At 40.1% G+C, this 22,086-nt stretch overlaps 1 protein-coding gene and 1 pseudogene across 2 annotated transcripts in view; one reads left to right on the top strand and one right to left on the bottom strand.

The window, feature by feature from the left end:
- Nucleotides 1-18,337, top strand: part of LOC144499744 (palmitoyltransferase ZDHHC20-B-like) — a 100,916-nt gene extending 82,579 nt beyond the window's left edge. For both annotated transcript variants that reach the window (XM_078222126.1, XM_078222125.1), the window contains exons 8-13: nt 4,279-4,411; nt 4,677-4,803; nt 9,738-9,827; nt 11,959-12,077; nt 13,990-14,047; nt 16,138-18,337. In XM_078222126.1, coding sequence (XP_078078252.1) covers nt 4,279-4,411; nt 4,677-4,803; nt 9,738-9,827; nt 11,959-12,077; nt 13,990-14,042 — 522 coding nt within the window. In that variant the 3' untranslated portion in view covers nt 14,043-14,047; nt 16,138-18,337. The remainder of the gene's footprint in view (nt 1-4,278; nt 4,412-4,676; nt 4,804-9,737; nt 9,828-11,958; nt 12,078-13,989; nt 14,048-16,137) is intronic.
- On the bottom strand, nt 9,063-9,293 carry LOC144500136 (U2 spliceosomal RNA; annotated as a pseudogene).
- Nucleotides 18,338-22,086: the final 3,749 nt, after the last annotated feature.

Genomic DNA, 22,086 nt, shown 5'->3' with positions numbered 1-22,086 from the left:
TAAACGACTCCTGCTTATGCCATAAAAATGCATTAAAGAAATGGAAACTACAAAGCAGATCTCAGTTGTATAATGTTTTTCCGCAACAGTCAACAAAATTCGCAACCAAAAGTCCAGAAAAATGACACTGCTTCCTACTTTGTCTAGTATTTCACAGGACCTCAAAAAAGCCAACTTGAAATGCTGGGGTTGGCCAGTTTTGTGGGGGGGGGGGGTAATTTGGTCATATGGAGGAATTGACGGATGGACATAAAAGACTGAGAAGACATAGGCATAGTGGTAGTTATGCCCCTCACCACTTTATACTTGAATTATTTTAAGCCATGCAATTTGTTTGTACCCTGATTACAGGTGTATCAGCACAAATGTGAGGGAAACTCCATGCTAATTTCTCCTGATTGTGTAATCAAGATTCTTTTTAACCTAAATGTGCCTTCAGAGAATTTGCAGATTTTCTGAATAGGATGTTTGCTTGAGTGATGACATACAAGTATCTTGAAAATATTTGCTAATTACTGTAACATATATTTTAACAGTAAACATATTGATCAAGTTATGTAAAAAAAATATAATTTTGCTGTGTTATCAGATGTTAAGTTTTCCAAAGTCATCTTTTTGATAAACTATAACCTCACTGATTATCTCAAATAATGGCTTGTGCAGCCAAAGTGTCCAGAGGTCTGATTCTGGGATGAATTTTAATTGTGCAGTCTGGGACTTTAAATTTCTAAGATGCATCAGCACCGTTCACTCATCTGGATTGATATCTTTTGTTTAGTTTCTGCCCAGTAGCTTTTCCTCAAATTTTGAAAAATGAGATATTTCAAGTTTTTCTGAAGTGAAATTATATATTTTCATGGTCCTACATGTAGTGATATCATTATTGCTGACCAGAATGGAGACTCTTAGGTAATTGCCCATAAACTGCTACAAGTGACTAGGGTTGAATTTCTGCACATAATTTGTAATAAATAACTGTCCTCCATTCCTTTTTGCGAGAGCAATAACTGCTTTTGTCAAGAGACTTGTGTTTTCCGTTCATGTATTCTGTTTGTTCTAGTTCATAATTTGCTACAAGTCCTGTTCCACCCTCAGCTTGTTGTCCGAAACATTGATGTCAATACACATTTGTTTAACAAGGTTGTGTGTGTGAGAGAGATCTGCACACAGTGTAATTTTTGCTTTGTGTTCTGTAAATTTTAAGTTGAGGAGGGAGGCAGATTGAAATCAAAGGGAGTTTGGACAGAAAATGTTCTTCACTTATCATTGCTTAATTAGAAAAAAACAAGTTGAGGCTAATTATCTCAGATTTTGTTTCATTGGCTAGAAAAGTCAGTGCTAATTGTGAAAACTTGAAGGGACTGATTGTAATTTCAAGAAACCGAGGTAGGCAGGCATTTCTTTCCTCCCTCTAATTTGATTGTTTAATGGTTGATCTTGAATGCAAATAATTTTGAGAGAAAATGGTTAAAACTAAGGAACTTCTGGCCTTTCAGTGCTGTCCCAGAGGGGTAGAGAAGCATATGATGGCAGGTTAAAGAGTGAGGTGAATGACAACGCAATAAGTGAGGAATGGAGGTACAGTCATTGCGATGGTAGTTTCCAGGAAGAGGTAAAGGAGTGATGGGATCATACAAAGTAGGTACTGGGCAGGTGAGGCAATAGGGGACTGTGTTGGGGTCAAGGGAAGCATATATGATGGAAGAAGGAAGAGAAAGGCATCTTCTGAAAGTAACTCTTTTCCTTGTAATTTCACTGAAGATGTTGTCTGCAACTATTCTCAGTTCATTTATCCCATTCTGAAAGGAAAAGAGAGAAGCAGTAGAGAACAGAGTGGAGCAAAAATGTTCAGAGGACTGAAGTACAGAGAGAGAGTGAAACAGAAGAGGAGAGACAGAAACAGCAAAAGAAGGCATTAGAGACTGATAAGTGTGTTACATATTCTCTGGCTTGCTGGGGTATACAGTGCCATGGGAAATCAACTAATTTTAAAAATTGTTTTTGTAGAGTCTGGGAAAATGTACCTTAAACTGGAAACTATCTAGCATATTTTATTTGGTAAACATAGCTGATTTGCATAAATAAAAGTCTCAAACTCAGATTATTTCAAAATATTAATTATTTCAGCTGTCATGCTTCCTCAGCTGACCATGTATAAGTTTTTTAAAAATAAAAAAAATGTAAATACATAAACAAAGAACTGAAATAATGGAGGGCCAAAAATATGTAAAGTTTTAAGTTCCTTTGGAAATGCATCTAAAGTTTTGCCTTAGTGGCTTCTAGACAGCCTGAGCCATTAAGTTTGCTCTTGTTCAGACTACCTTTCTCCTTGGTGATTGTGAATGCTAGCAGTACCGATTAACAAATGTTTTGTTTTCCTGTTGCACATTATTGCTTATTTCCCTGCCACTTCCAGTACTTATGTTCACAGATATCGAGAGTGCCCTGTCCAATAATCCCAAACCCCAGTTTCCTGCATCTCACCACCCATCAATCTGTCAGGATTTAAGGTCCCCTGAGTTCACAGATCTTGGCACCCCAACATTGAATCCACACCCCAAAACACACTCAGACTCCAGACACTCACCCACAGTACTCCAGACTATCCCTCATTGTTATACACATGACCTTACTAAATGGTTCCCGATCCTAGACTGGTTTCCTAACCTCAGTGGTTCACAATTGCTTCCAATCCTCTAGTTCCCTTTCTGCAGTTTGCCATTGAAGAGCTAGTCACCTCCATACCTGAAGCCCACTGAGTGCTCCCTAAGCTTCTATTCTCCTATTTTCCTTCCAGATCCTCACATTCTGCTAGCTGCTGGTTTGCAGATGTCCCACTATCTGCCACATAACTCTCTCATGCTTAACCTGTGTACTCACCTCAATGTTGGTATTTTATTCAGGATACCTTTCATTAGAATTCCAGTGAATGTTAAAGTTAAAGACAGAATTTATACACAGTACTAATAAATTATTTTTGGGCACTTGAAAAAAAATCATGTTGGCTTCAAAAGTATTTGCCTTCTTAATTGAGAGCCATTGGGTGGAATTTAATGTAACTGATCTGGTTTCAGCCCACCATTTGGAGAACTTCTGAGGGGAGGCGGAACCAGATTGAAGTCTGACACGGGCCAGTTAATTGGGTTTCATGATCCCAGTGAGTCGAAAGGCAAGAGCCTCTGGCCAGCAGCTGTCCATTGCTGGCAGCACCTCTGGAGGGGTGACTGCTGCGTTAATGCACCCTCAGATGCAGAAGGCCTAGGATTGTTGAAGAGTCCAGATCATAAGTGAGTGAGGGTGGTAAGGGAGCACAGGGATTAGAGGCTAGGGCAGGCTTTCACTTGTTACCCCCACCCAAGCCAGGTCCCTCGATCAGGCACCAAGTGTCTTTGAAAGGGGCACATACCAACCCCCTCCCCCAGAAGTCTGGGTTTGCCTGGCAATCTTCAGGAAGCATGGAAAAGTTGTGCCACTCGTAAGTGATCCCTAAGTCGCCAATACATTCTGGTGGGCTCAGATAATTGATGTCAATTGACTCATTAATGAGCCTAACTGTCTGCATGAGTGGGTGAATTTTGCCTGTTCCCACCTCCAGTTTCATTGCGAGAGATTTAAATTTTAAATGTTAAGACGGAGTGGTTAGGCAAGTGTACTGCTATGATGTAGTTGCTATTCCACTAAATTGCTACTTTGGGGTGGAGCCAAGCACAAGCCAGCAATTTCCCTATAGTCGGGGGTAAAGCAATCTGAGAGGCAGTCGGAACTAAGCTACTTCTGCACATTCACAGGAGTACCAGATCAGGAGTGACATAGACAAAGAATTGGGCTACATATCCTCTTGGCTGCTGTTGGTACATGACCTGAGGAGAAGTGTAAAGATTGGGAGAAGATAATCTGAAAAAATGAATGAATGCATATTGTGTGACTGTTTTTGATTTTTAAATAATTCTTGATGTATTTGTAAATATTATGAGATGTAACAAATATATTGGTTTTGTGACAATTAAAAGTGATGGAAAACTCAAGTCTCTGGCATTGTAGCTAATAATTAATACTAATGAATGAATGTAACCTGATATGTTACTGAACCGCTGACCATATCAAAAAATGTTACTGACTTTTGTTTTTAAGCAAATATACCAGAAAAAAAGTTCTAATAAAGATTAATTTTCTATAAAAAGTAGTAAAAAATCTGAAGATGCACAGAGTATTTTGACACTCAGATGTCAGGTTCATGGCAAAATGCTATAAAGCTGAAGTTGTTTTTGCTTCCTATAGGGTGATCTGCCAGACACTCACGCAAAATTCCATGTCTTGTTTCTTTTCTTTGTGGCGGCCATGTTCTTCATCAGTTTACTATCGCTCTTCAGTTATCACTGCTGGCTGGTCAGCAAAAATAGGTCTACAATAGGTAAGATGGCCTTTAAACTGGTTACAAATTTACTTTGATAATTAAAATAAAATTTAAAGCCCCATAGCTCTGGCTTTTACAGATGCATTGCTGTCCATGATCATTATTGAAAAGTTGAAAAAATGATTCTTTCCTCAATTGTGGCTGTCCTATTAAAATATCATGAGATTATTCTTTAATCTATGTCACAGGATCTTGGTAAAATTTGTATTACTGATTTGAAGAAAATATTGTACTGCTGCTAACCAAGTAATTTTTTCACCAGAGGCTTTCCGCGCACCAGTGTTCCGAAATGGCCCTGATAAAAATGGATTTAGCCTTGGATTTAGCAAAAATTTAAAACAGGTTTATGGAGATCAAGGGAAATACTGGCTTCTGCCTATTTTCACAAGGTATGTTTTGTTCAGAGTTAAGGCAGAGAATACACATGCATGAAATGCATCATAGAGAACAAGTTGAGAATTTAGGGATTTGTTTCAGTGAGGGAAGGAACTGCTTCTTTTTGCCTTTACTTTTGGGGTGCTTTATATAAGCTTGAGGCAGTAAATATTTAAAACAAGAAATCTAATACTTTATTAATTTAGCTAGTTTAAAACGATTGCATTTGTTTAGAAAAAACTAAAAGAAATTGAAGTGACATAATTACAAAAAACTGTAACCTGGTTTTGAATGTTCATTTAACTAGAGATGACAATACAGGAAGTGTGCCGTACTTGCAACATGCAGGAGTTTGTGGAAAGCAACATGATCTCAAGCAACCATAGCTGCAGTAAATGTCAACAGCTTGAGGAACTTCAGCTAAGAGTTGTTGAACTGAAGTCCAAAGTTTGACCCAGGAGGCACTCACATCCCTTAGGATAGGTGGTGTTTTAGATTTGGTGAGTGACCAGGGACTGGAAGTTGTGACTGTGATTTGGGCAAGTAAGGGAATTGATGATGTAGGAGCCTCAGCCTTTGCCATTGTCCAGCAGGTACAAGGTATTTGCTACCAGTGTAGGTAAGGAGGATGGAAAAGTGGAACATGATATTGTGGAGCAGGAAGCCATTCGGGTGGGCAGGGGGTGGGTGGATGGAACATGGTGGTGGTCAGGAGAATACTGTTTGCAGCTGCAACCTGCAGTCCCAAAGCATCTGTTGTCTACCCAGGCTTAAGTACTGAAATTTAAACCTGGGTTAAGTTTAGTTCGTGTGAAGGAGGGGGAGGCGGCAGTTTTTATGGTCCACATAGAAATCAATGCCATGAGTAAAATTAGGAATGCAGTTCTGCTAAGAGAGTTTGAGGAGCTAGGATACAAAGTAAAAAGTAGAACCTCAAAGATAATCTCAGGATTACTACCTGAGCCTTCCAAAAATTGGCATATAGATGGCAGAAGAGATCATGAATGGTCTGGTTTTGATCTACATGAATTCCCTAGATTTTACAATGGTCTCCGAGCATTGGAAGGTTGAAAATTCTACCTCCTGGTTATGAAAGAAGGGAAAGAGAAAACTTAGAATTTGCAATCCTGACGGAAGTAGGGAAATGGTGGACTTTATCTTAAAGGACATGGCAATAGGACACTGGAAGATCACCATGATTAGGCAGAATTAATATTGTTTTGTCATGTTTGACACATCTGTTGGAATGCTTTGAGGTTGTAGCTAGCAGGGTAAATCAGGGAAAACTAGTGGTGGTAGTATATTTGGCTTTTCAGATGTATTCAATAAGGTGACACAACAGATGTTATACAAGATTGGAAGTGGTATATCAGCATGGATTTAGAATTGGTTAATGGACAGAAAACAACAGGAATATATGGGCTATTTTCAAGGTGGCAAGATATTAGTGGAGTCCCAAAGGATCAGTGCTTGGACTTCAGCTATTTACCATCATATCAACATTTTTGATGACTACACAAAAGTAGGTGGGAAAATAAGCTGAGAGGTGAATGCAAGGGGCCTGCAAGGAATATAGACTAATCAAATGAAAGGGTAATAAAGTGGCAGATGAAGTCATTATAAGATCATCAGGAATAAGCCATTTGGCCTCTGGAGCCTGCTCCACTATTCAGTAATACTATAGCTGATCTGATTGTGACCTTAATTCCATGTTCATGCCCGTCCCCATAACCCTCGACTCCTTGTGGATCAAACATCTTGTCCAACTCAGCCTTGAATATATTCAAGGACCCAGCTTCTCTTTGTGAAGAGATTTCCAAAGATTAGTGACCCTCAGAGAATGTCGTCGTCTTCACCATCTTAACCCTTGTGTTTAAACTCTGCTTCCTAGTTCTAGATGCCTCATAAGGGGAAATATTCTTTTAGCATCTACCTATCCAGCCCACCTAGAATCTTATCAATAAGATCACCTCTGACTCTTCTAAACTCTGAATATCAGCCCAGCCTGTTCAACCCTTCCACATAAGTCAACCCCTTCATCCCAGGAATCAACCTGGTGAACCCTCTCCATATAGCTTCCAAAGCAAGTATATTCCTCAGTTAAAAAGATCAAAACTGTACTCAGTACTCTAGATGTGGTCTCACTAATGCCCTGTACAACTTTAGCAAGACTTTTCTACTTTTCTTCGAATCGTAGCCTGGTTGCAGTGCAGAAGGAGGCCAAATGGTCCATGTCCATGTTCGCCCACTGAACAAGCAATTCACCTTGTGCCACTCCACCACTTTTTCCCCATAGCCCAGTACACTTTTCCTTTTCCGATTATAATCCAATTCCCTTTGAATCCTTTGATTCAACCTGCCTCCACCAGATCCTAGCAACTTGCTGTATTTTTTTAAAAGTATTTTCTTATGTTGCCATTGCTTCTTTTGCCAATTACCTTCAATCTGTGTTCGCTGGTTCTCGATCCTTCCACCAATGGGAAGTTTTTCCCTATCAAGTCTGTCCAAATTTTCATGATTTTGAATACCTCCATCAAATCTCCTCTCAACCTTTTCCGAGGAGAACAGTCCTGGCTTCTCTAATACATCTATATAACTGAAGTTCCTCATCCCTGGAGCTATCTCTGGAATCTTTTCTGCAACCTTTCTAATCACTTCACATTCTTCTTAAGAGTGCTGCCCAGAATCAGATGCAATAATCTAGTTGTGGCCAAACCAATGATTTATAAAGGTTTATCATAACTTCACTGCTTAAGGACTCCATGCCCCCATTGTTAAAGCCCAGAATACCATATGCTTTATTAACTGCTCTCTCAACCTGTCCTGCAAAAATGCAATTATATACATTCCACTTGCAATAAAGATCAACATTCCATTAACAACCCTCCCCCACCTTCCCAGAATATGGCTGGGCAATTTTCCACATTCTTAGGTCGATGCCAGTGCTATAGCTACTCTGGAACAGCTTGGCTAAGAGCATAAGTTTTCAGTCCTACAGCCAGGATGTTGTCGGAGCCTGTTGCCTTTGCTGCATCCAGCATCTTCAGCTATTTCTTAATATCACATGGAGTGAATCAGTGATTAGAGACTAGCATCTCTGATGCTGGGGATCTTTGGAGGAAGCTGAGATGGATCATTGATTCCGTAGTTCTGGCTGATAATGGTTGCAAATGCTTTAGCCTCATCTTTTGCACTGACATTATGGGGCTCCCTTATCATTTGAAAATGGGCATTTGTGGAGACTGCTGCTCCAGTTAATTACAGAACCGTAGATCATAGAATGTTTACAGTATAAAAGGAGACCATTGTGACCATGCCAGCTCTCTTTGATTGTCCATCATCATTCCTATCTGGATGACTTGATGGTAATGGTAGAGTGAGGGATATACTGGACCATAACAGACCAATTGTGATTGAGTACAATTCTGCTGCTGTGAATGACCCACAGCACCCACTGCCCAGTTGAGCTTCCATCCCATTTAGCATGGTGGTAGTGTCACACAACACAACAGAGGGTGTCCTCTATCTGATACTGGGGCTTCGTTTCTACCAATATTGTCAAGGCGAAATATATTTGCAATAGATAGATTAGGTTTTCCCTGCTTGTTGATTCTCTTCTTACATGCCACAGGCCCAATCTGGCAAATATGTCCTTCAGGGTGAGGCTAGCTCTGTTAGTAGTGATGCTACTGAGCTACTCTTGATGGTGGACATTGAAGACCTTAACCCAAAGCACATTCTATGCCCTTGCAATCCTTAGTGCTTCTTCCAATTGTTGTTCTATATGGAGAGAACTGATTCATAAGCTAATTGGTGGTAATTATGAGGACTTTTCTTGCCAATGCTTGGCATGATGTCATGAATCTTCAAGGAGTCTCCAATCAATGTTGAGGTTTCCCAGGGCCACTCCCTCTGATGGATTTGTCTTTATATTGATTGAAGAGTCTGGGACATTGGTTGTAAGGTATCGATATTGGTGTATTAGTGTTCTCCGACTAGTCTGTGGGACAGCTCTTCCAATTTTGGTGCAAGTGTTCAGTGGAGGACTTTTCACGATCAGCTGGGCAGGGTGTGCCTTTATTGTTTCTGGTGCTTGAGACAGTGTCAGGTAGTCCTTCCAGTTGTATTATTTAACTTCTCCATAGCAATTTAATACAACTGAGTAGCTTGCTAGGCCCTATTAGTGGGCACATTGTTATTGGTCTGGTGTCACTTATGAGTCAAACCAAGTCAAGTTTGCAGATTTCCTTCCCTGTAGGATATTAGTGAACCAGATAAGTTTTTAATTTTAAATTTTACTCCCTTCTTTAAGGTACAAAGCAGAGTGGAAAGGGCAAGCCCCGAATCCAGCTCCTTACCTGCTCCAAAAAACAACTTAAATTGAATCCAAGTCATGGTCCCCACAAGAGAGACATACAAGGTCCAAGCTGACAAAAAAAAGGCATTGCATCTGAACTTGGGTTGAATCTGGCACTTGTTCTTAACCAAAAGGCCGAGAAGCAACAAATGTATTTACTAATTGAATTTAAATTCCCCACACTGTAAGGGTGAAATCTCCCTGGATCACTTGTCCAATGACATTATCACTTTGCTAACATTCCACTGTTATGTACTTGAGCTTAATGGCTTAGATTTTGAGCATTGCTTTACATAATGTATTTTCTTTAAAGTACAACTTAATTCATGCAGTGACTATCCCAATGCTGTCTTAACTAACATAAGAAATATTAATGAATTGTAAAACACACTTATTTTTAATGCTCTGAGGTATTTAGATGGAAACCATGAACGTATCTCGTTCCAGTTTCAATCTCGCTTAAAGGAACAAATTCACTGTAAAATAATTACTCATTTACTTTGTTCCAACTATGTTTGAAAATGTTTTACATCCATGAGATCCCATTGCTGGTAGTGAAAAGTATATTGTCTTCCTGTTTTTATCTTTCAGCCTCGGTGATGGGTGTTCTTACCCAACTCGCTTGGTCAGTCAAGATCCAGAACAACCCAACGCAGTCAACCATACCGAACCTCCCAAAAAGTATATTTACAACTTTTGTTTATAATCTATTACTCCAACATTCTCTTCAGTCAACTCTGTTTGCTGCCTATTGAATTGTTTTTCATGAGGAAATTGTCCAAGCAAAATCAGAGTTGCCTAAGAAAGCAAAAGGTAATAGAGAAGTTTTCAAGTGCAGCAATTAGACTGGATAAATATATGTTGTAATGGAAAATTGACATGCCCGGTTTTCATATCCAGTATAATTCAAGATTGAGGAGTGCATCAAAGACTCTTCCATCATTTTGGTTCTCATTTCTCCCTGTACTGGTGATTTTAAAAAATTCCTGCCGCTCCCAAGTGAGGGCAGAGGTGCCACCTGCAGCAATTACCGCTCATTCGTGCGTGAAGTGGCTGCAGGGCACTCGGAGTCAGTGGGCATTTGTTCCCCACCGACTCTTCAGATGGTGGGAAGCAAGACTCTGCGATCTGAAAAATTCAGGCCAATGTGTGGGACAGTCTGTTTGGGTGAAATTGTACGGCCACATTGCAGGAGGACAGGGCTGGAAAATGTGACAAACCATTCAAAATCCCACTGACTTCGGCAGGAGAGGAAAGTCCCACCACCGGGAGGGGCCTGAAAATTACAGTCTGTGCGCATACATCCGTATGTGTGTGTATGTCCCCACTCTTGTATAACTTATGCCAAGGTTATCTAGGAGTGTGCTCCACCAGTAGCAAACGCAAGGTCACAGTTGAACCCAAATCCTAAGCTCAGCCCCAATCCCCACTCCTAGGATCAGGATTTGTGGCCTAGTCTGTGTGCTGTCACTCTGTTTCTTAAGTGAAAAAGCAAATTTTATCTTTCTGAAATTTGCTCATTAGCTTAAGTGAGAGAAAAAAATTAAATGTGGCTCTTAACACGAATAGGTTGCACAACCCTGATCTATGATCTCTGCATTCCTCAATTTCTGGCTTCTTGAGCATTGTCCAGGCCCTTCATCCCACTCTTGGTGGCCATGCCTTATACATGGCTGTATAAGGCTCTGGTCAGACCCCATTTGGAGTATTGTGAGCAGTTTTGGGCCCCATTTCTAAGGAAGGATGTGCTGGCCTTGGAAAGGGTCCAGAGGAGGTTTACAAGAATGATCCCTGGAATGAAGAACTTGTCATATGAGGAACGGTTGAGGACTCTGGGTCTGAACTTGTTGGAGTTTAGAAGGAGGAGGGGGGATCTTATTGAAACTTGCAGGATACTGCGAGGCCTGGATAGAGTGGACTTGGAGAGGATGTTTCTACTAGTAAGAAAAACTAGAACCAGAGGGCACAACCTCAGGCTAAAGGGATGATCCTTTAAAACAGATGAGGAGGAATTTCTTCAGCCAGAGAGTGCTGAATCTGTGGAAATCTTTGCCGCAGAAGGTTGTGGAGGCCAGGTCATTGAGTATCTTTAAGACAGAGATAGATAGGTTCTTGATTAATAAGGGAATCAGAGGGTATGGAGAAAAGGCAGGAGAATGGGGATGAGAAAAATATCAGCCATGATTGAATGGCGGAGCAGACTCGATGGGCCGAGTGGCCTAATTCTGCTCCTATGTCTTATGTAGCTTTAGCTCTTATGATTTCCTTCCTAAACCTTTCCACCTCACTCTCTAATACGTTCCTTAAAGCCTACATCACCTGCATTCCTGTCTCCTTTGGCTCGGTTCCAGTTTTTGCCTGAAAACATTCCTTTAAAGCTCCAGGTCTTGAGACTTGAGGATTCAAGGCTGACACCAGAGCAGTACTGAGGAAATGCTGCACTGTCAGGGGTGCTGTCCTGCAGATGAAATGTTAAACCGACTGCCGCCCGCCCTCTGAAGTTGACTTAAGTCCCATGCCACAATTCCAAAGAGCTGGTGTCCTGGCCAATATTTATCCCTCAAATCAATGTCACAAAAACAGATTATCTGGCCATTAGCACATTACTGTTTGTGGGAGTGTGCTATCCTTGAATTGCTTGCCATGTTACCTACCCCCAAAGTACTCATTGTCTGTAAAGTACTTTGAGATGTCCAGCGATCATGAAGTGACCATCTTTTTCTTTGTTTCTTCTTGGGGGTGTTTTACTATACTGAAAGCTCTGTATTGATGCACGTTATTGTTGCTGTAATTGATAGTTACTTTTTCACAGTATTGCAGATGGACAGTCACTTCCTCCTAGACCATTGAGTGAATCTCAAAATCGATTGTTAGGAGGGACTGATCAGCACTGGATAGATGAGGAATCAGATGAAGAAAATTCCAAAGGCGGTAATATGTTCCACAATGTTGTGATTGTTGGCTCTATTGATTGATAAAGAATACATTTATCTTGAATTAAATTATTTTACTTATGAAGAATTGTCGTGGAAATAACCTCTTAAATATATGTATTTTCCATTATTTTGTGAATGTTTAATTTTAAAATTCTCGTCTTTGTTTTCAAATCCCTCTATGGCCGGGCCCTTTCCTAATCTCCTTCAGTCCTGCAAACCTCCAAGGCACTTGCACTGTTCTCATTCCAGCCCTTTGAGCATCCTTGATTTTAGGGCCACACCTTCAGCTACCTCAGCCCTAAACTCTGGAATTCCCTCTCTAGCTCTCTATCTTGCTTTCTTTCCTTAAGGCTCCTGAAAGCTTACCTCTTTGGCCAAGCTTTTGATCATCTGCCCTAATATCGTCTTGTGTAGCTCAATGTCACATTTTGTTTGATAATGCCTCTGGGAAGTGCTGCTTTTTATTTTACATTTTATGAAGTTAAAAGCACTATTTAAATTCTTGTTTTCTGCTGGTATGATCTATTGTCAAGCCAGTTATCACTTCAGTGAGCTAAATACTCTTTAATTCTCACTCACCTGTGATCTTTTTCAAAAGAATCGCACATGGCTTTATTAAGTGCCTTCAGAAAACTATTTGAAATTATGATGCCCTGATCTGCTAAATTCATTTTCACCTTAGAATTCCAGAAGATTTGTTGTGTTTCAATTGTTTTCCCTAAAACCATGTTGACTACTGCTGGTGGTCCTGAGCGCTTTGATGAACAATGTTAGACTTGCCCTGCCTTGTTTAACTGCGGAGTCACGTTGCAGTGTAAATTGCTGAAAGTGCAAGCAGATAAGGTTGCAGCAAGCGAAAGCAGGCATCTGGAAATTAACTTCATAAACCTTCAATCTGATTAGTTAAGGACAAATGCCAAATCAGATACAGAAAGAGAAATAAAGAGGGGGGAAAAAAGGTTGGATTGAAAGACAAAAAAAAAACCACAAAGGAAATGTTTTTAAAATTTGAACAATGAAAACTTGAAGGACTTGTAATAATTTTCAGTGCCAGCAAGGTTGGTTGATAGTAAGTAACACTTATCACATTGTCAAAAAAGTACCTTGTCTGAATTGTACAAGACTTAACTTTGTGGTGAACTTGATTTGTGTCTACCCTACAACTAGAACAATTTCATACCATTCAATGGACTTGATTGATCAGCCAGAAAGTGAGATGGTGGTTTCGCAACGCATCTTGGATAACAACCTTTGATTTTTCAAATTTAACCCACACATCTGCCCTCACCCTGAAATTGCTGTACAGCTTGCACATAAATAATGGCAAGAACCATGAACCTCACTATTATTTTGACAGCAAATTATGCCCACTTTTGTCTGCCACTGAGAAGGGTGCAGGCTGCCTGGTAGATAGTAAGCTACTTATGAAGTATGCACCAGCAGGAACACTGTTGCTAACCCTGATCCCTGACTTCCAGGCACTTGCCTTAAAATACTATGTCCCCCTTTCCAGCCATGATGTCCTGAAACCAGTGATTTTCCCTCCTCTCCAAAATCCCATCCACCCTCTGAGACCACTGATCCACTTTCTCTCTGCCTGACTGTGGCAATCCACCATCTCATTCTACCCCCTGAAATCTGCAATCAGTCACTTCCCTGAGGGCCACTGTGGCACTAATGGATCTTTATACCTCCTTCCCACAATTCTGGCCACGTGATAACTAGGTCCAAGACTTTGTATCTGGGGTTCCTCAGGCTTCTTTTAATGTGCATGGAACAATTTTCAATATTTCCAAAAACAGACACTCCTAAATTACTAAATCTAAATACCGTAAAATTTTCCAAATGAGAAAAATTATTTGAAGCTTGAATTATTCATTCTATTGCTTTTCTTTAAACATTTTCAGTTCGGAATCAAAATGCTGTAGTAGACGAGGAATCTGCAAAACATTCAACATAAAGAAGGTAAAAATGGTAAAAGCTCTACTAGTTTTAATCACAATTTGGAATACTGCGTCCAGTTCTGGTCGCCACACTACCAGAAGGACGTGGAGGCTTTGGAGAGAGTACAGAGGAGGTTTACCAGGATGTTGCCTGGTATGGAGGGGCTTGGTTATGAGGAGAGATTGGGGAAACTGGGGTTGTTCTCCTTGGAAAGACGGAGGATGAGGGGAGACTTAATAGAGGTGTATAAAATTATGAAAGGCATAGATAGGGTGAACGGTGGGAAGCTTTTCCCCGGGTCGGTGGTGACGTTCACGAGGGGTCATAGGTTCAAGGTGAAGGGGGGGAGGTTTAACACAGATATCAGAAGGACATATTTCACACAGAGGGTCGTGGGGGCCTGGAATGTGTTGCCGGGCAAGGTGGTGGAGGCGGACACACTGGGAACGTTTAAGACTTATCTAGACAGCTATATGAACGGAGTGGGAATGGAGGGATACAAAAGAGTGGTCTAGTTTGGACCAGGGAGCGGCGCGGGCTAATTGTTCCTTGTTTCTCGTTTCAAGGCTTCATTCTACGATCATCTTGCTGGTGCCAGTACAGAGTGAGACTGCGGATAGTTGGGAACCTGTCTCGGGGGCAGGGAATTCATATGGTGTTCGTGGAAGTGGAAATGACTAGGGTTGGGAAGCATTTTCCGATCGGGGCCATTGTGATCTCCTGGACTCGTTTCGATCGCCTCAGGGGGTCGGAGAGGAATTTCCCAGATTTTTTTTTCCCCATATTGGCCCTGGGGTTTTTCACTCTGGGTTTTCGCCTCTCCCTGGAGATCACATGGTCTGGAATGGGGGGGTGGGGGTAAGTTAATAGGTTGTAATGAACAAAGCATCGTAGCTGTGAGGGACAGCTCGGTGGATAGGATATTGGTATGTAGATAGGCTGGAAAATTGGGCGGGGATCCTGGATTCAGGATTCAATCCTGGACCGGGGAGCGGCGCGGGCTTGGAGGGCCGAAGGGCCTGTTCCTGTGCTGTATTGTTCTTTGTTCTTTGTTTGTTCAATAAGATCATATTGTAAACATTGCTATTTATAACTTCTGTTGCATTTGGCATTATCTCATGGCATCATGTTTTGTAAAGTTATGTCCAAAATTTGCTTTGATATTTTTGCAGAATATATCTTCATACTGGTTAATTTTATGCTTTCTATACTACAGATAAGGTCAAGATATCAGCAAGGCAAATTGTAAATTTTTTTAGGCATGTTAATTTTTTTTCTCATTCTGCCCCAGTACTGAAATCCCTCCCCTTAATGAGAACAATAAAGAATCCAAAATATGCAACCAATCCTCAACAATTTATGGGAGAAAAGCTGAAAGGGGGAAGTATAATCTAATTCTGTGTGAGGTACTTCAAATCTAGGAATATCTTTTTCTAAATATAGATATGTTCCTAGAAACCCTACATTCATCAAAATTACATATATTAAAACTATTTTTCCCATTTAAAAAATGTAACGTCAGATGTTTTTCATCCTCTATGTTTAAATAAACAAAAATGTAAACAAATCGTCTACATTCCCAGTGTGGCAAAGAGCCAAAGAGAACAGGTTTTGCTTTTCTTGATTGCTCTGTAACGAGGCATAATCCCATCCCCATTCACTTCCTGGTTGCAGACTTTTGTCCTGTTACTGGACGCTTTCTTGGCCTCGGCCCTCTTTAATCCCTTGGCCATGGGTTGCTACTCCACCTGGCACTGCTGCTGCCAAGGAACATGCAGAGCTCCAAGAGGAAAGGGTTGAATATCAGCCGCAACATGACCCTCCATCTGAAAGCAAGTGAGCTGCCACTGTAAAAACTAATGGTCCCATTTCAAGGTTGCGAGAGACCCTAAGCCAACTGGTAACGATGCAAGTAGTTACAAAAAACATTTGCACCTGCTTCCCAACTACTTGATAATAGGGCACATAGTTCACGCAACGAATAAATTCATAGTTTGTTGACTGTGTAATAAAGGAACTATGCTATTTGGGACTATTTTGAATGGAGTATGAGTGTAGATGAATTCCTTTCAAATGATTTGTTAATCTACTGTGAATGTTCTTCCATTTAGGTGTTTCTGCTACATGGTGTTGAGACTGGAATGCTGCTCACTTCGGTGGGAGAGGAAAGTGTTAGAAGCTGTGTTCTGATGACATATGAACAACAAATGTATCAGATTTTTTGTGCTTATGAAAAGACATTAACAGTAATTGTTGGGCAAGGCAATAAATTAAAATCAACATAGCTTATTGCCTTAAATAATGACTTTATATGAAGGACTCACAGACACTGTGGAGGCGAAAGAAATGTAATCAGGGTCCTAGATTACCAAGCCACTAGTCTTCTCTATGTCTGTATGAACAGATCACAAGACTATTATAATCAATATCCTACAACACAATAGTCTTACAGTAAGTAGGTAGCCTGCAGTTGTGATTTGAAATATTCAACCACTAAGCTATATTTTCATTATTGAATTGGATGTATCCAGTCAAATTGATTTTAACCTACTTTACTGCCAGGTTATAGTGTTATAGGATATAAAAGGCACTGAAAGGAATTGTAAGTGTGTATTAACATTTTTTTAATAAGCAATATATATATATCAGATGTACAAACATATATGAGGGATGCAAGGGACTAAACTGTATAATAATTGTATTTTAAAATAACTGTTGAAGACTGCAAGCTGTAACATGAAATCAATTGCTGATGCAGGTCTGTATTTTAATCAAGCAAAAGCCAATAATCTTGAGGGGAAGTACACTATTACTTCTCTAAATTTATGCAAGAAATTTTGAAAAACAGACTTCCTGCACTAATGTTTGATGTCCTGGTATGTATAATTAGTCAGAGCTGCTGTTTACCAAAGAGCAGTTACTGTTTGTGAAACACTTTATTTATTGTAGGCTCCAAATGGACAGTGGTTTACAAATGCCATAAGGTTTTAGGTTTTCCTTTTTTATTTGTGGTCAAGATTATTAGTTTGTTTGCAAGTCCTCATTTTTTTATCATGCCCTATAGAATGGTTTTTATTTTGCATAGTTGTATAGTAACAATCAATTGTTTGAGACATAAATCGGAAATTGTTTGGGAAAGGGGTGCTGATTGATTTTAAAATGATCAATAATTGTAAGTGTAGCGATTCAACGGTTCAGTGTCTCGAACAGTTGTTGTAAGTACTGCTATGTACAATATACGAATACTATGTCATTTTTTAAATTGAAAAAGTTGCAATTGACATGCAGCCAAACGAAACGAGTGCATCTGGTAGGCTGGAGGGAAGAGAGATTCTGACTCAGAACTGAGGTGCTGGTTCCCTTGATTGATTTGTAAATTGCTTCAAGGGTTGCCCGTTGCTGTGCTTACCCTGAATTATTAGTTGTGGTATGTGAATTGGAAAATTCATAAGTGTATGGATCTTAATCATGTAGTGCATCCTCAGTATTGCTGTCTATAGTCCACCTTGTTTTCCATTACTAATGTAAGTTGAATGTATTTTACAGCCAGAGTAATGTATGTTCTCACTATTTCAGCATTGGATTTTTCACCTTTAACTTATTTATCAGGGCTCTGATGCATTCTTCAGACATAATAGCATTAAAACATGCTTATTACTAAAGTGACATTTTTGCTATGGTAATTCTTACCATCTTGTATAAGATCTGTGACATAAGCATTAAGCAGACAAATCTTGCGCAATCATGAAAATTGTGACAGTATTAAAGCTAATAGGTTTATCCCAGAAAAAGAATCTCTACAAGAATGCAAAATTGATGTTCACAAACAATAGATGTTGTATTGATAAAGTATACCAACAGATTGTGGAGATTGTTTGAATATAGTTTAAATTGAAATACAAACTGGTGTATGCACTTTTCCCTATTATTGTCAGCTTCTATACTCCCCCATCTTTTGTGCTTATAGACAATTAAAACTTGTCTATGAAATATATCTCGGACAGCCATATTTCTGTAACATTTTCTTTTAATTAATGAAGCCAGTGTAAACAAACTAGTGCCAGTGGACAAGGATGAATGACATTTTTACTTAGCATGTTATGCAAACATTTAAGCTGTATGATTTATTTTTCCTCCAAAGGATAGCCAAATTAAAGTTAGTACATATATCGCATGCAGAATATGCATGTCTTGCACCTTCTGTCATTTCTAGACTATTCCTATGTTAAGTTGGCTACCATTTCTTTCTTCAGTCAACCTTGTCAATAAATGCAGATGATGAATAAAAGCCAAAAGTGATTTTAAAAACTGCTCAGATCTTATTGTTTGTTGTGAATGATGCATGATAACTGTGCTATGGATGCACATTTGACTCTACTTGTACATTTATTTTATAGCATGTGCATAATTTTAGATAAGACCATAATAATTTTGTGGAACAAGAGACACAACTCCCATACTTCTGTGTTCACCATTCGAAGTTGAATAATTGTTTTTTTTTTAAATACAAATGGAGTACCGTGGTTATCATAATGAAAAAAGGTTAACTTAGCAGGAACATATTTTGTGATCATCACCCTATCCATGCTGATCGATATTGACTTCCACTCCCCTCTCCTACTGCCACAAATTGAAAATACTGTTCCCTGTGTTCAAATACCTACATGGCTTCACCCCTTCCTATCTCTGTAGCTTCCTTTGGCCAGCTCCCCAGAACTTTGATCTTTTGACCTCTCTACATTTCTATCAAACTTAAAACCCACCTTGACCAAGAATTTGGCCATCCTGCCTAAACATTCCTCTTTGGCTCAACGTCCATTTTCATTTGGGCCCCTGTGCTGCATTTTTTTACTTTAAAGGCATTGGCCTGGAGTTTGTGCTAATAATAACAATGAAACTATCAGTGCTTGTCGTTATTATGGAGTAAACCTTATTGCACCTTCTGACACCTGCGCATGTGCAGCTAAACCTGGAAATCTGGAGGTTTCTATCACAGAATTGCAGTGCCTTCTGATGGACTCAACACTGAATTGGCTAGAATAGTCTACGCTGAACTTGCCCACTAGTTCCTCACTAAATAGAGCTGAAATGTTAACGCTGCTGCTTTCAGGAATGAGTGAGCTTTTAATGTGCTGATAACTACTGCCCTGTTACCCCTCTCATCCAGATTGTTTTGTTAAGAGTGGAGGCTCATTCCCCCAAAAGAAAATTCATTTTGGAGATTTTTCAAACTGTCTTTTATCTCTCTCAATCCTGACTGTATTTCCCAATCCTTGTTTTGCTTGCTGTACATCATTTAAATCTAATTTATATATCCCACCCTATTTTTCCTGGATGGCACTCGGTGAGAATTCTTGAATTGAATTTATTAAAGTGCCAGCCACACTGTTTCTTGCCTTGCTCACAGGTACAACAGATACCAGAGTAGTGGAAGTCTGCGCTCTAGAACCGGTCAAAAGTTAGCGGGTACTCTGAGATGAAAGGCAAATGCCATTTCCTTTTTGCTAGCTACAAAATCCAGTTCATTATCTTTATGCACATTGTTGCTATCTGTATTCAGTGAAAGGCATTAATACTTCTAATGTTTTGATTTGATTTATTATTGTCACATGTATTAGCATACAGTGAAAAGTATTGTTTCTTGCGTGCTATACAGACAAAGCATACCATTCATAGAGAAGGAAACGAGTGCAGAATGTAGTGCTAGTTATAGCTAGGGTGCAGAGAAAGATCAACTTAATGCAAGGTAGACTTTGTGACTTTGTCACAGCTATGAATGCACATTTTGAATAGTTAAGAATATTTATGACCATATGCTTCAAATATTTCTGCAGTGAATTGGCAAATTAATTGTATCTATAATCAGCATTTTTTTATTCATTTGAGACGTGGGCATTGCTGACAAAGCCAGCATTTATGCCAGTCTCTTAATTGCCTGTGGCGACTGGGCCTGTGTAGAGAGGATATTGCTCATTTTCAATTCTTTCAATAATGGAGCTCTACCATCGGGTACTCTGGCTTAATCTAATGACTCTTTTTGGGGTGAACTTCTAAATGAAATCACTTTTAGCAGAATCTTCCATGGGCTTACAATGCAATCTGTCCCTAACAAGGCACCAAATAGCAATCTCACTTGGAATGACAAGGTGCCTCACGGGAGACTGCTGAGTAAAATAAGGGCCCATGGTATTCGAGGCAAGGTACTAACATGGATTGACGATTGGCTGTCAGACAGAAGGCAGAGAGTTGGGATAAAAGGTTCTTTCTCAGAATGGCAACCGGTGACAAGTGGTGTCCCGCAGGGTTCAGTGTTGGGGCCACAGCTGTTCTCTTTATATATTAACGATCTAGATGACGGGACTGGGGGCATTCTGGCCAAGTTTGCCGATGATACAAAGATAGGTGGAGGGGCAGGTAGTATTGAGGAGGTGGGGAGGCTGCAGAAAGATTTAGACAGTTTAGGAGAGTGGTCCAAGAAGTGGCTGATGAAATTCAACGTGGGCAAGTGCGAGGTCTTGCACTTTGGAAAAAAGAATAGAGGCATGGACTATTTTCTAAACGGTGACAAAATTCATAATGCTAAAGTGCAAAGGGACTTGGGAGTCCTAGTCCAGGATTCTCTAAAGGTAAACTTGCAGGTTGAGTCCGTAATTAAGAAAGCAAATGTAATGTTGTCATTTATCTCAAGAGGCTTGGAATACAAAAGCAGGGATGTACTTCTGAGGCTTTATAAAGCACTGGTTAGGCCCCATTTGGAGTACTGTGAGCAATTTTGGGCCCCACACCTCAGGAAGGACATACTGGCACTGGAGCAGGTCCAGCGGAGATTCACACGGATGATCCCAGGAATGGTAGGCCTGACATACGATGAACGTCTGAGGATCGTGGGATTATATTCATTGGAGTTTAGGAGGTTGAGGGGAGATCTAATAGAAACTTACAAGATAATGAACGGCTTAGATAGGATGGACGTAGGGAAGTTGTTTCCATTAGCAGGGGAGACTAGGACGCGGGGGCACAGCCTTAGAATAAAAAGGAGTCACTTTAGAACAGAGATGAAGAGAAATTTCTTCAGCCAGAGAGTGGTAGGTCTGTGGAATTCATTGCCACAGAGGGCTGTGGAGGCCGAGACGTTGAGCGTCTTCAAGACAGAAATTGATAAATTCTTGATTTCTCGAGGAATTAAGGGCTATGGGGAGAGAGCGGGTAAATGGAGTTGAAATCAACCATGATTGAATGGTGGAGTGGACTCGATGGGCCGAATGGCCTTACTTCCGCTCCTATGTCTTATGGTCTTATGATAGCTGGTGTGGGAATTGTAAAATTGGTCCAAGAGACTGAAGCTAAAGGCGCATTAATGAGGTAGGTAGTTACGCAAATTTTAAATTAGAATTATCTACAACCTACCAAACCCAGGAATATTTAATGGTTGATGCTTGGTGCATGAAATGGAAAATGGTGTGGTCCTCGACACCAACTTCCCTAGAGAGAACTTGAATTTTTTTTTTAATTCGTGCTCTCCAATGAACAAAGAAACCACATTTTACATGATTATCCACTGGCAAACAAGTAATATTGATGTCACCTGCAGGCACTGGAGTGTTTCTTAGTTCTTGACATGCATGCAATAGCAACTTCAAAAGCCAAGAAAAAAAATCTTCATAAAGAATTTGACTCATCAACAGCCACGTATTTCAAAGCAAAGTTCAAGGTTTAATCAGTTAATATCAGATCTGAAAGGACCATATTAAGCACTTTGGAATCCTACTTGTCTGTTAAAATGGTTCACTATTCAGGGATCATCCTGGAAGGCAAAATAACTCCCAGCTTTTTTCTACTATAAGCTGTTTTTTTAAATCCCCCTCCATGGTCTTCTCTGCACTCGCCTCCAACAAGAAGTGTGAGGATCTCCGGCTATCTTGTCACTAAGATCGAGGCTATCCAATAAACTGCCTCTGCTGTGACCAATTCCACTAACCCATTGAGCTAAATTTTAAAGTCCTGCTTAGCCCTTGTCCTGAACTTGCATATTTCTCCACAATCTCTCCTACTTCGCCTCA

The sequence above is a fragment of the Mustelus asterias genome, chromosome 10, assembly GCF_964213995.1.
Source record: "Mustelus asterias chromosome 10, sMusAst1.hap1.1, whole genome shotgun sequence".
NCBI classification, from domain to species: domain Eukaryota; kingdom Metazoa; phylum Chordata; class Chondrichthyes; order Carcharhiniformes; family Triakidae; genus Mustelus; species Mustelus asterias.
Note: the sequence above shows the minus strand (reverse complement) of the source record. Positions and strands in the feature narration are given on the sequence as shown.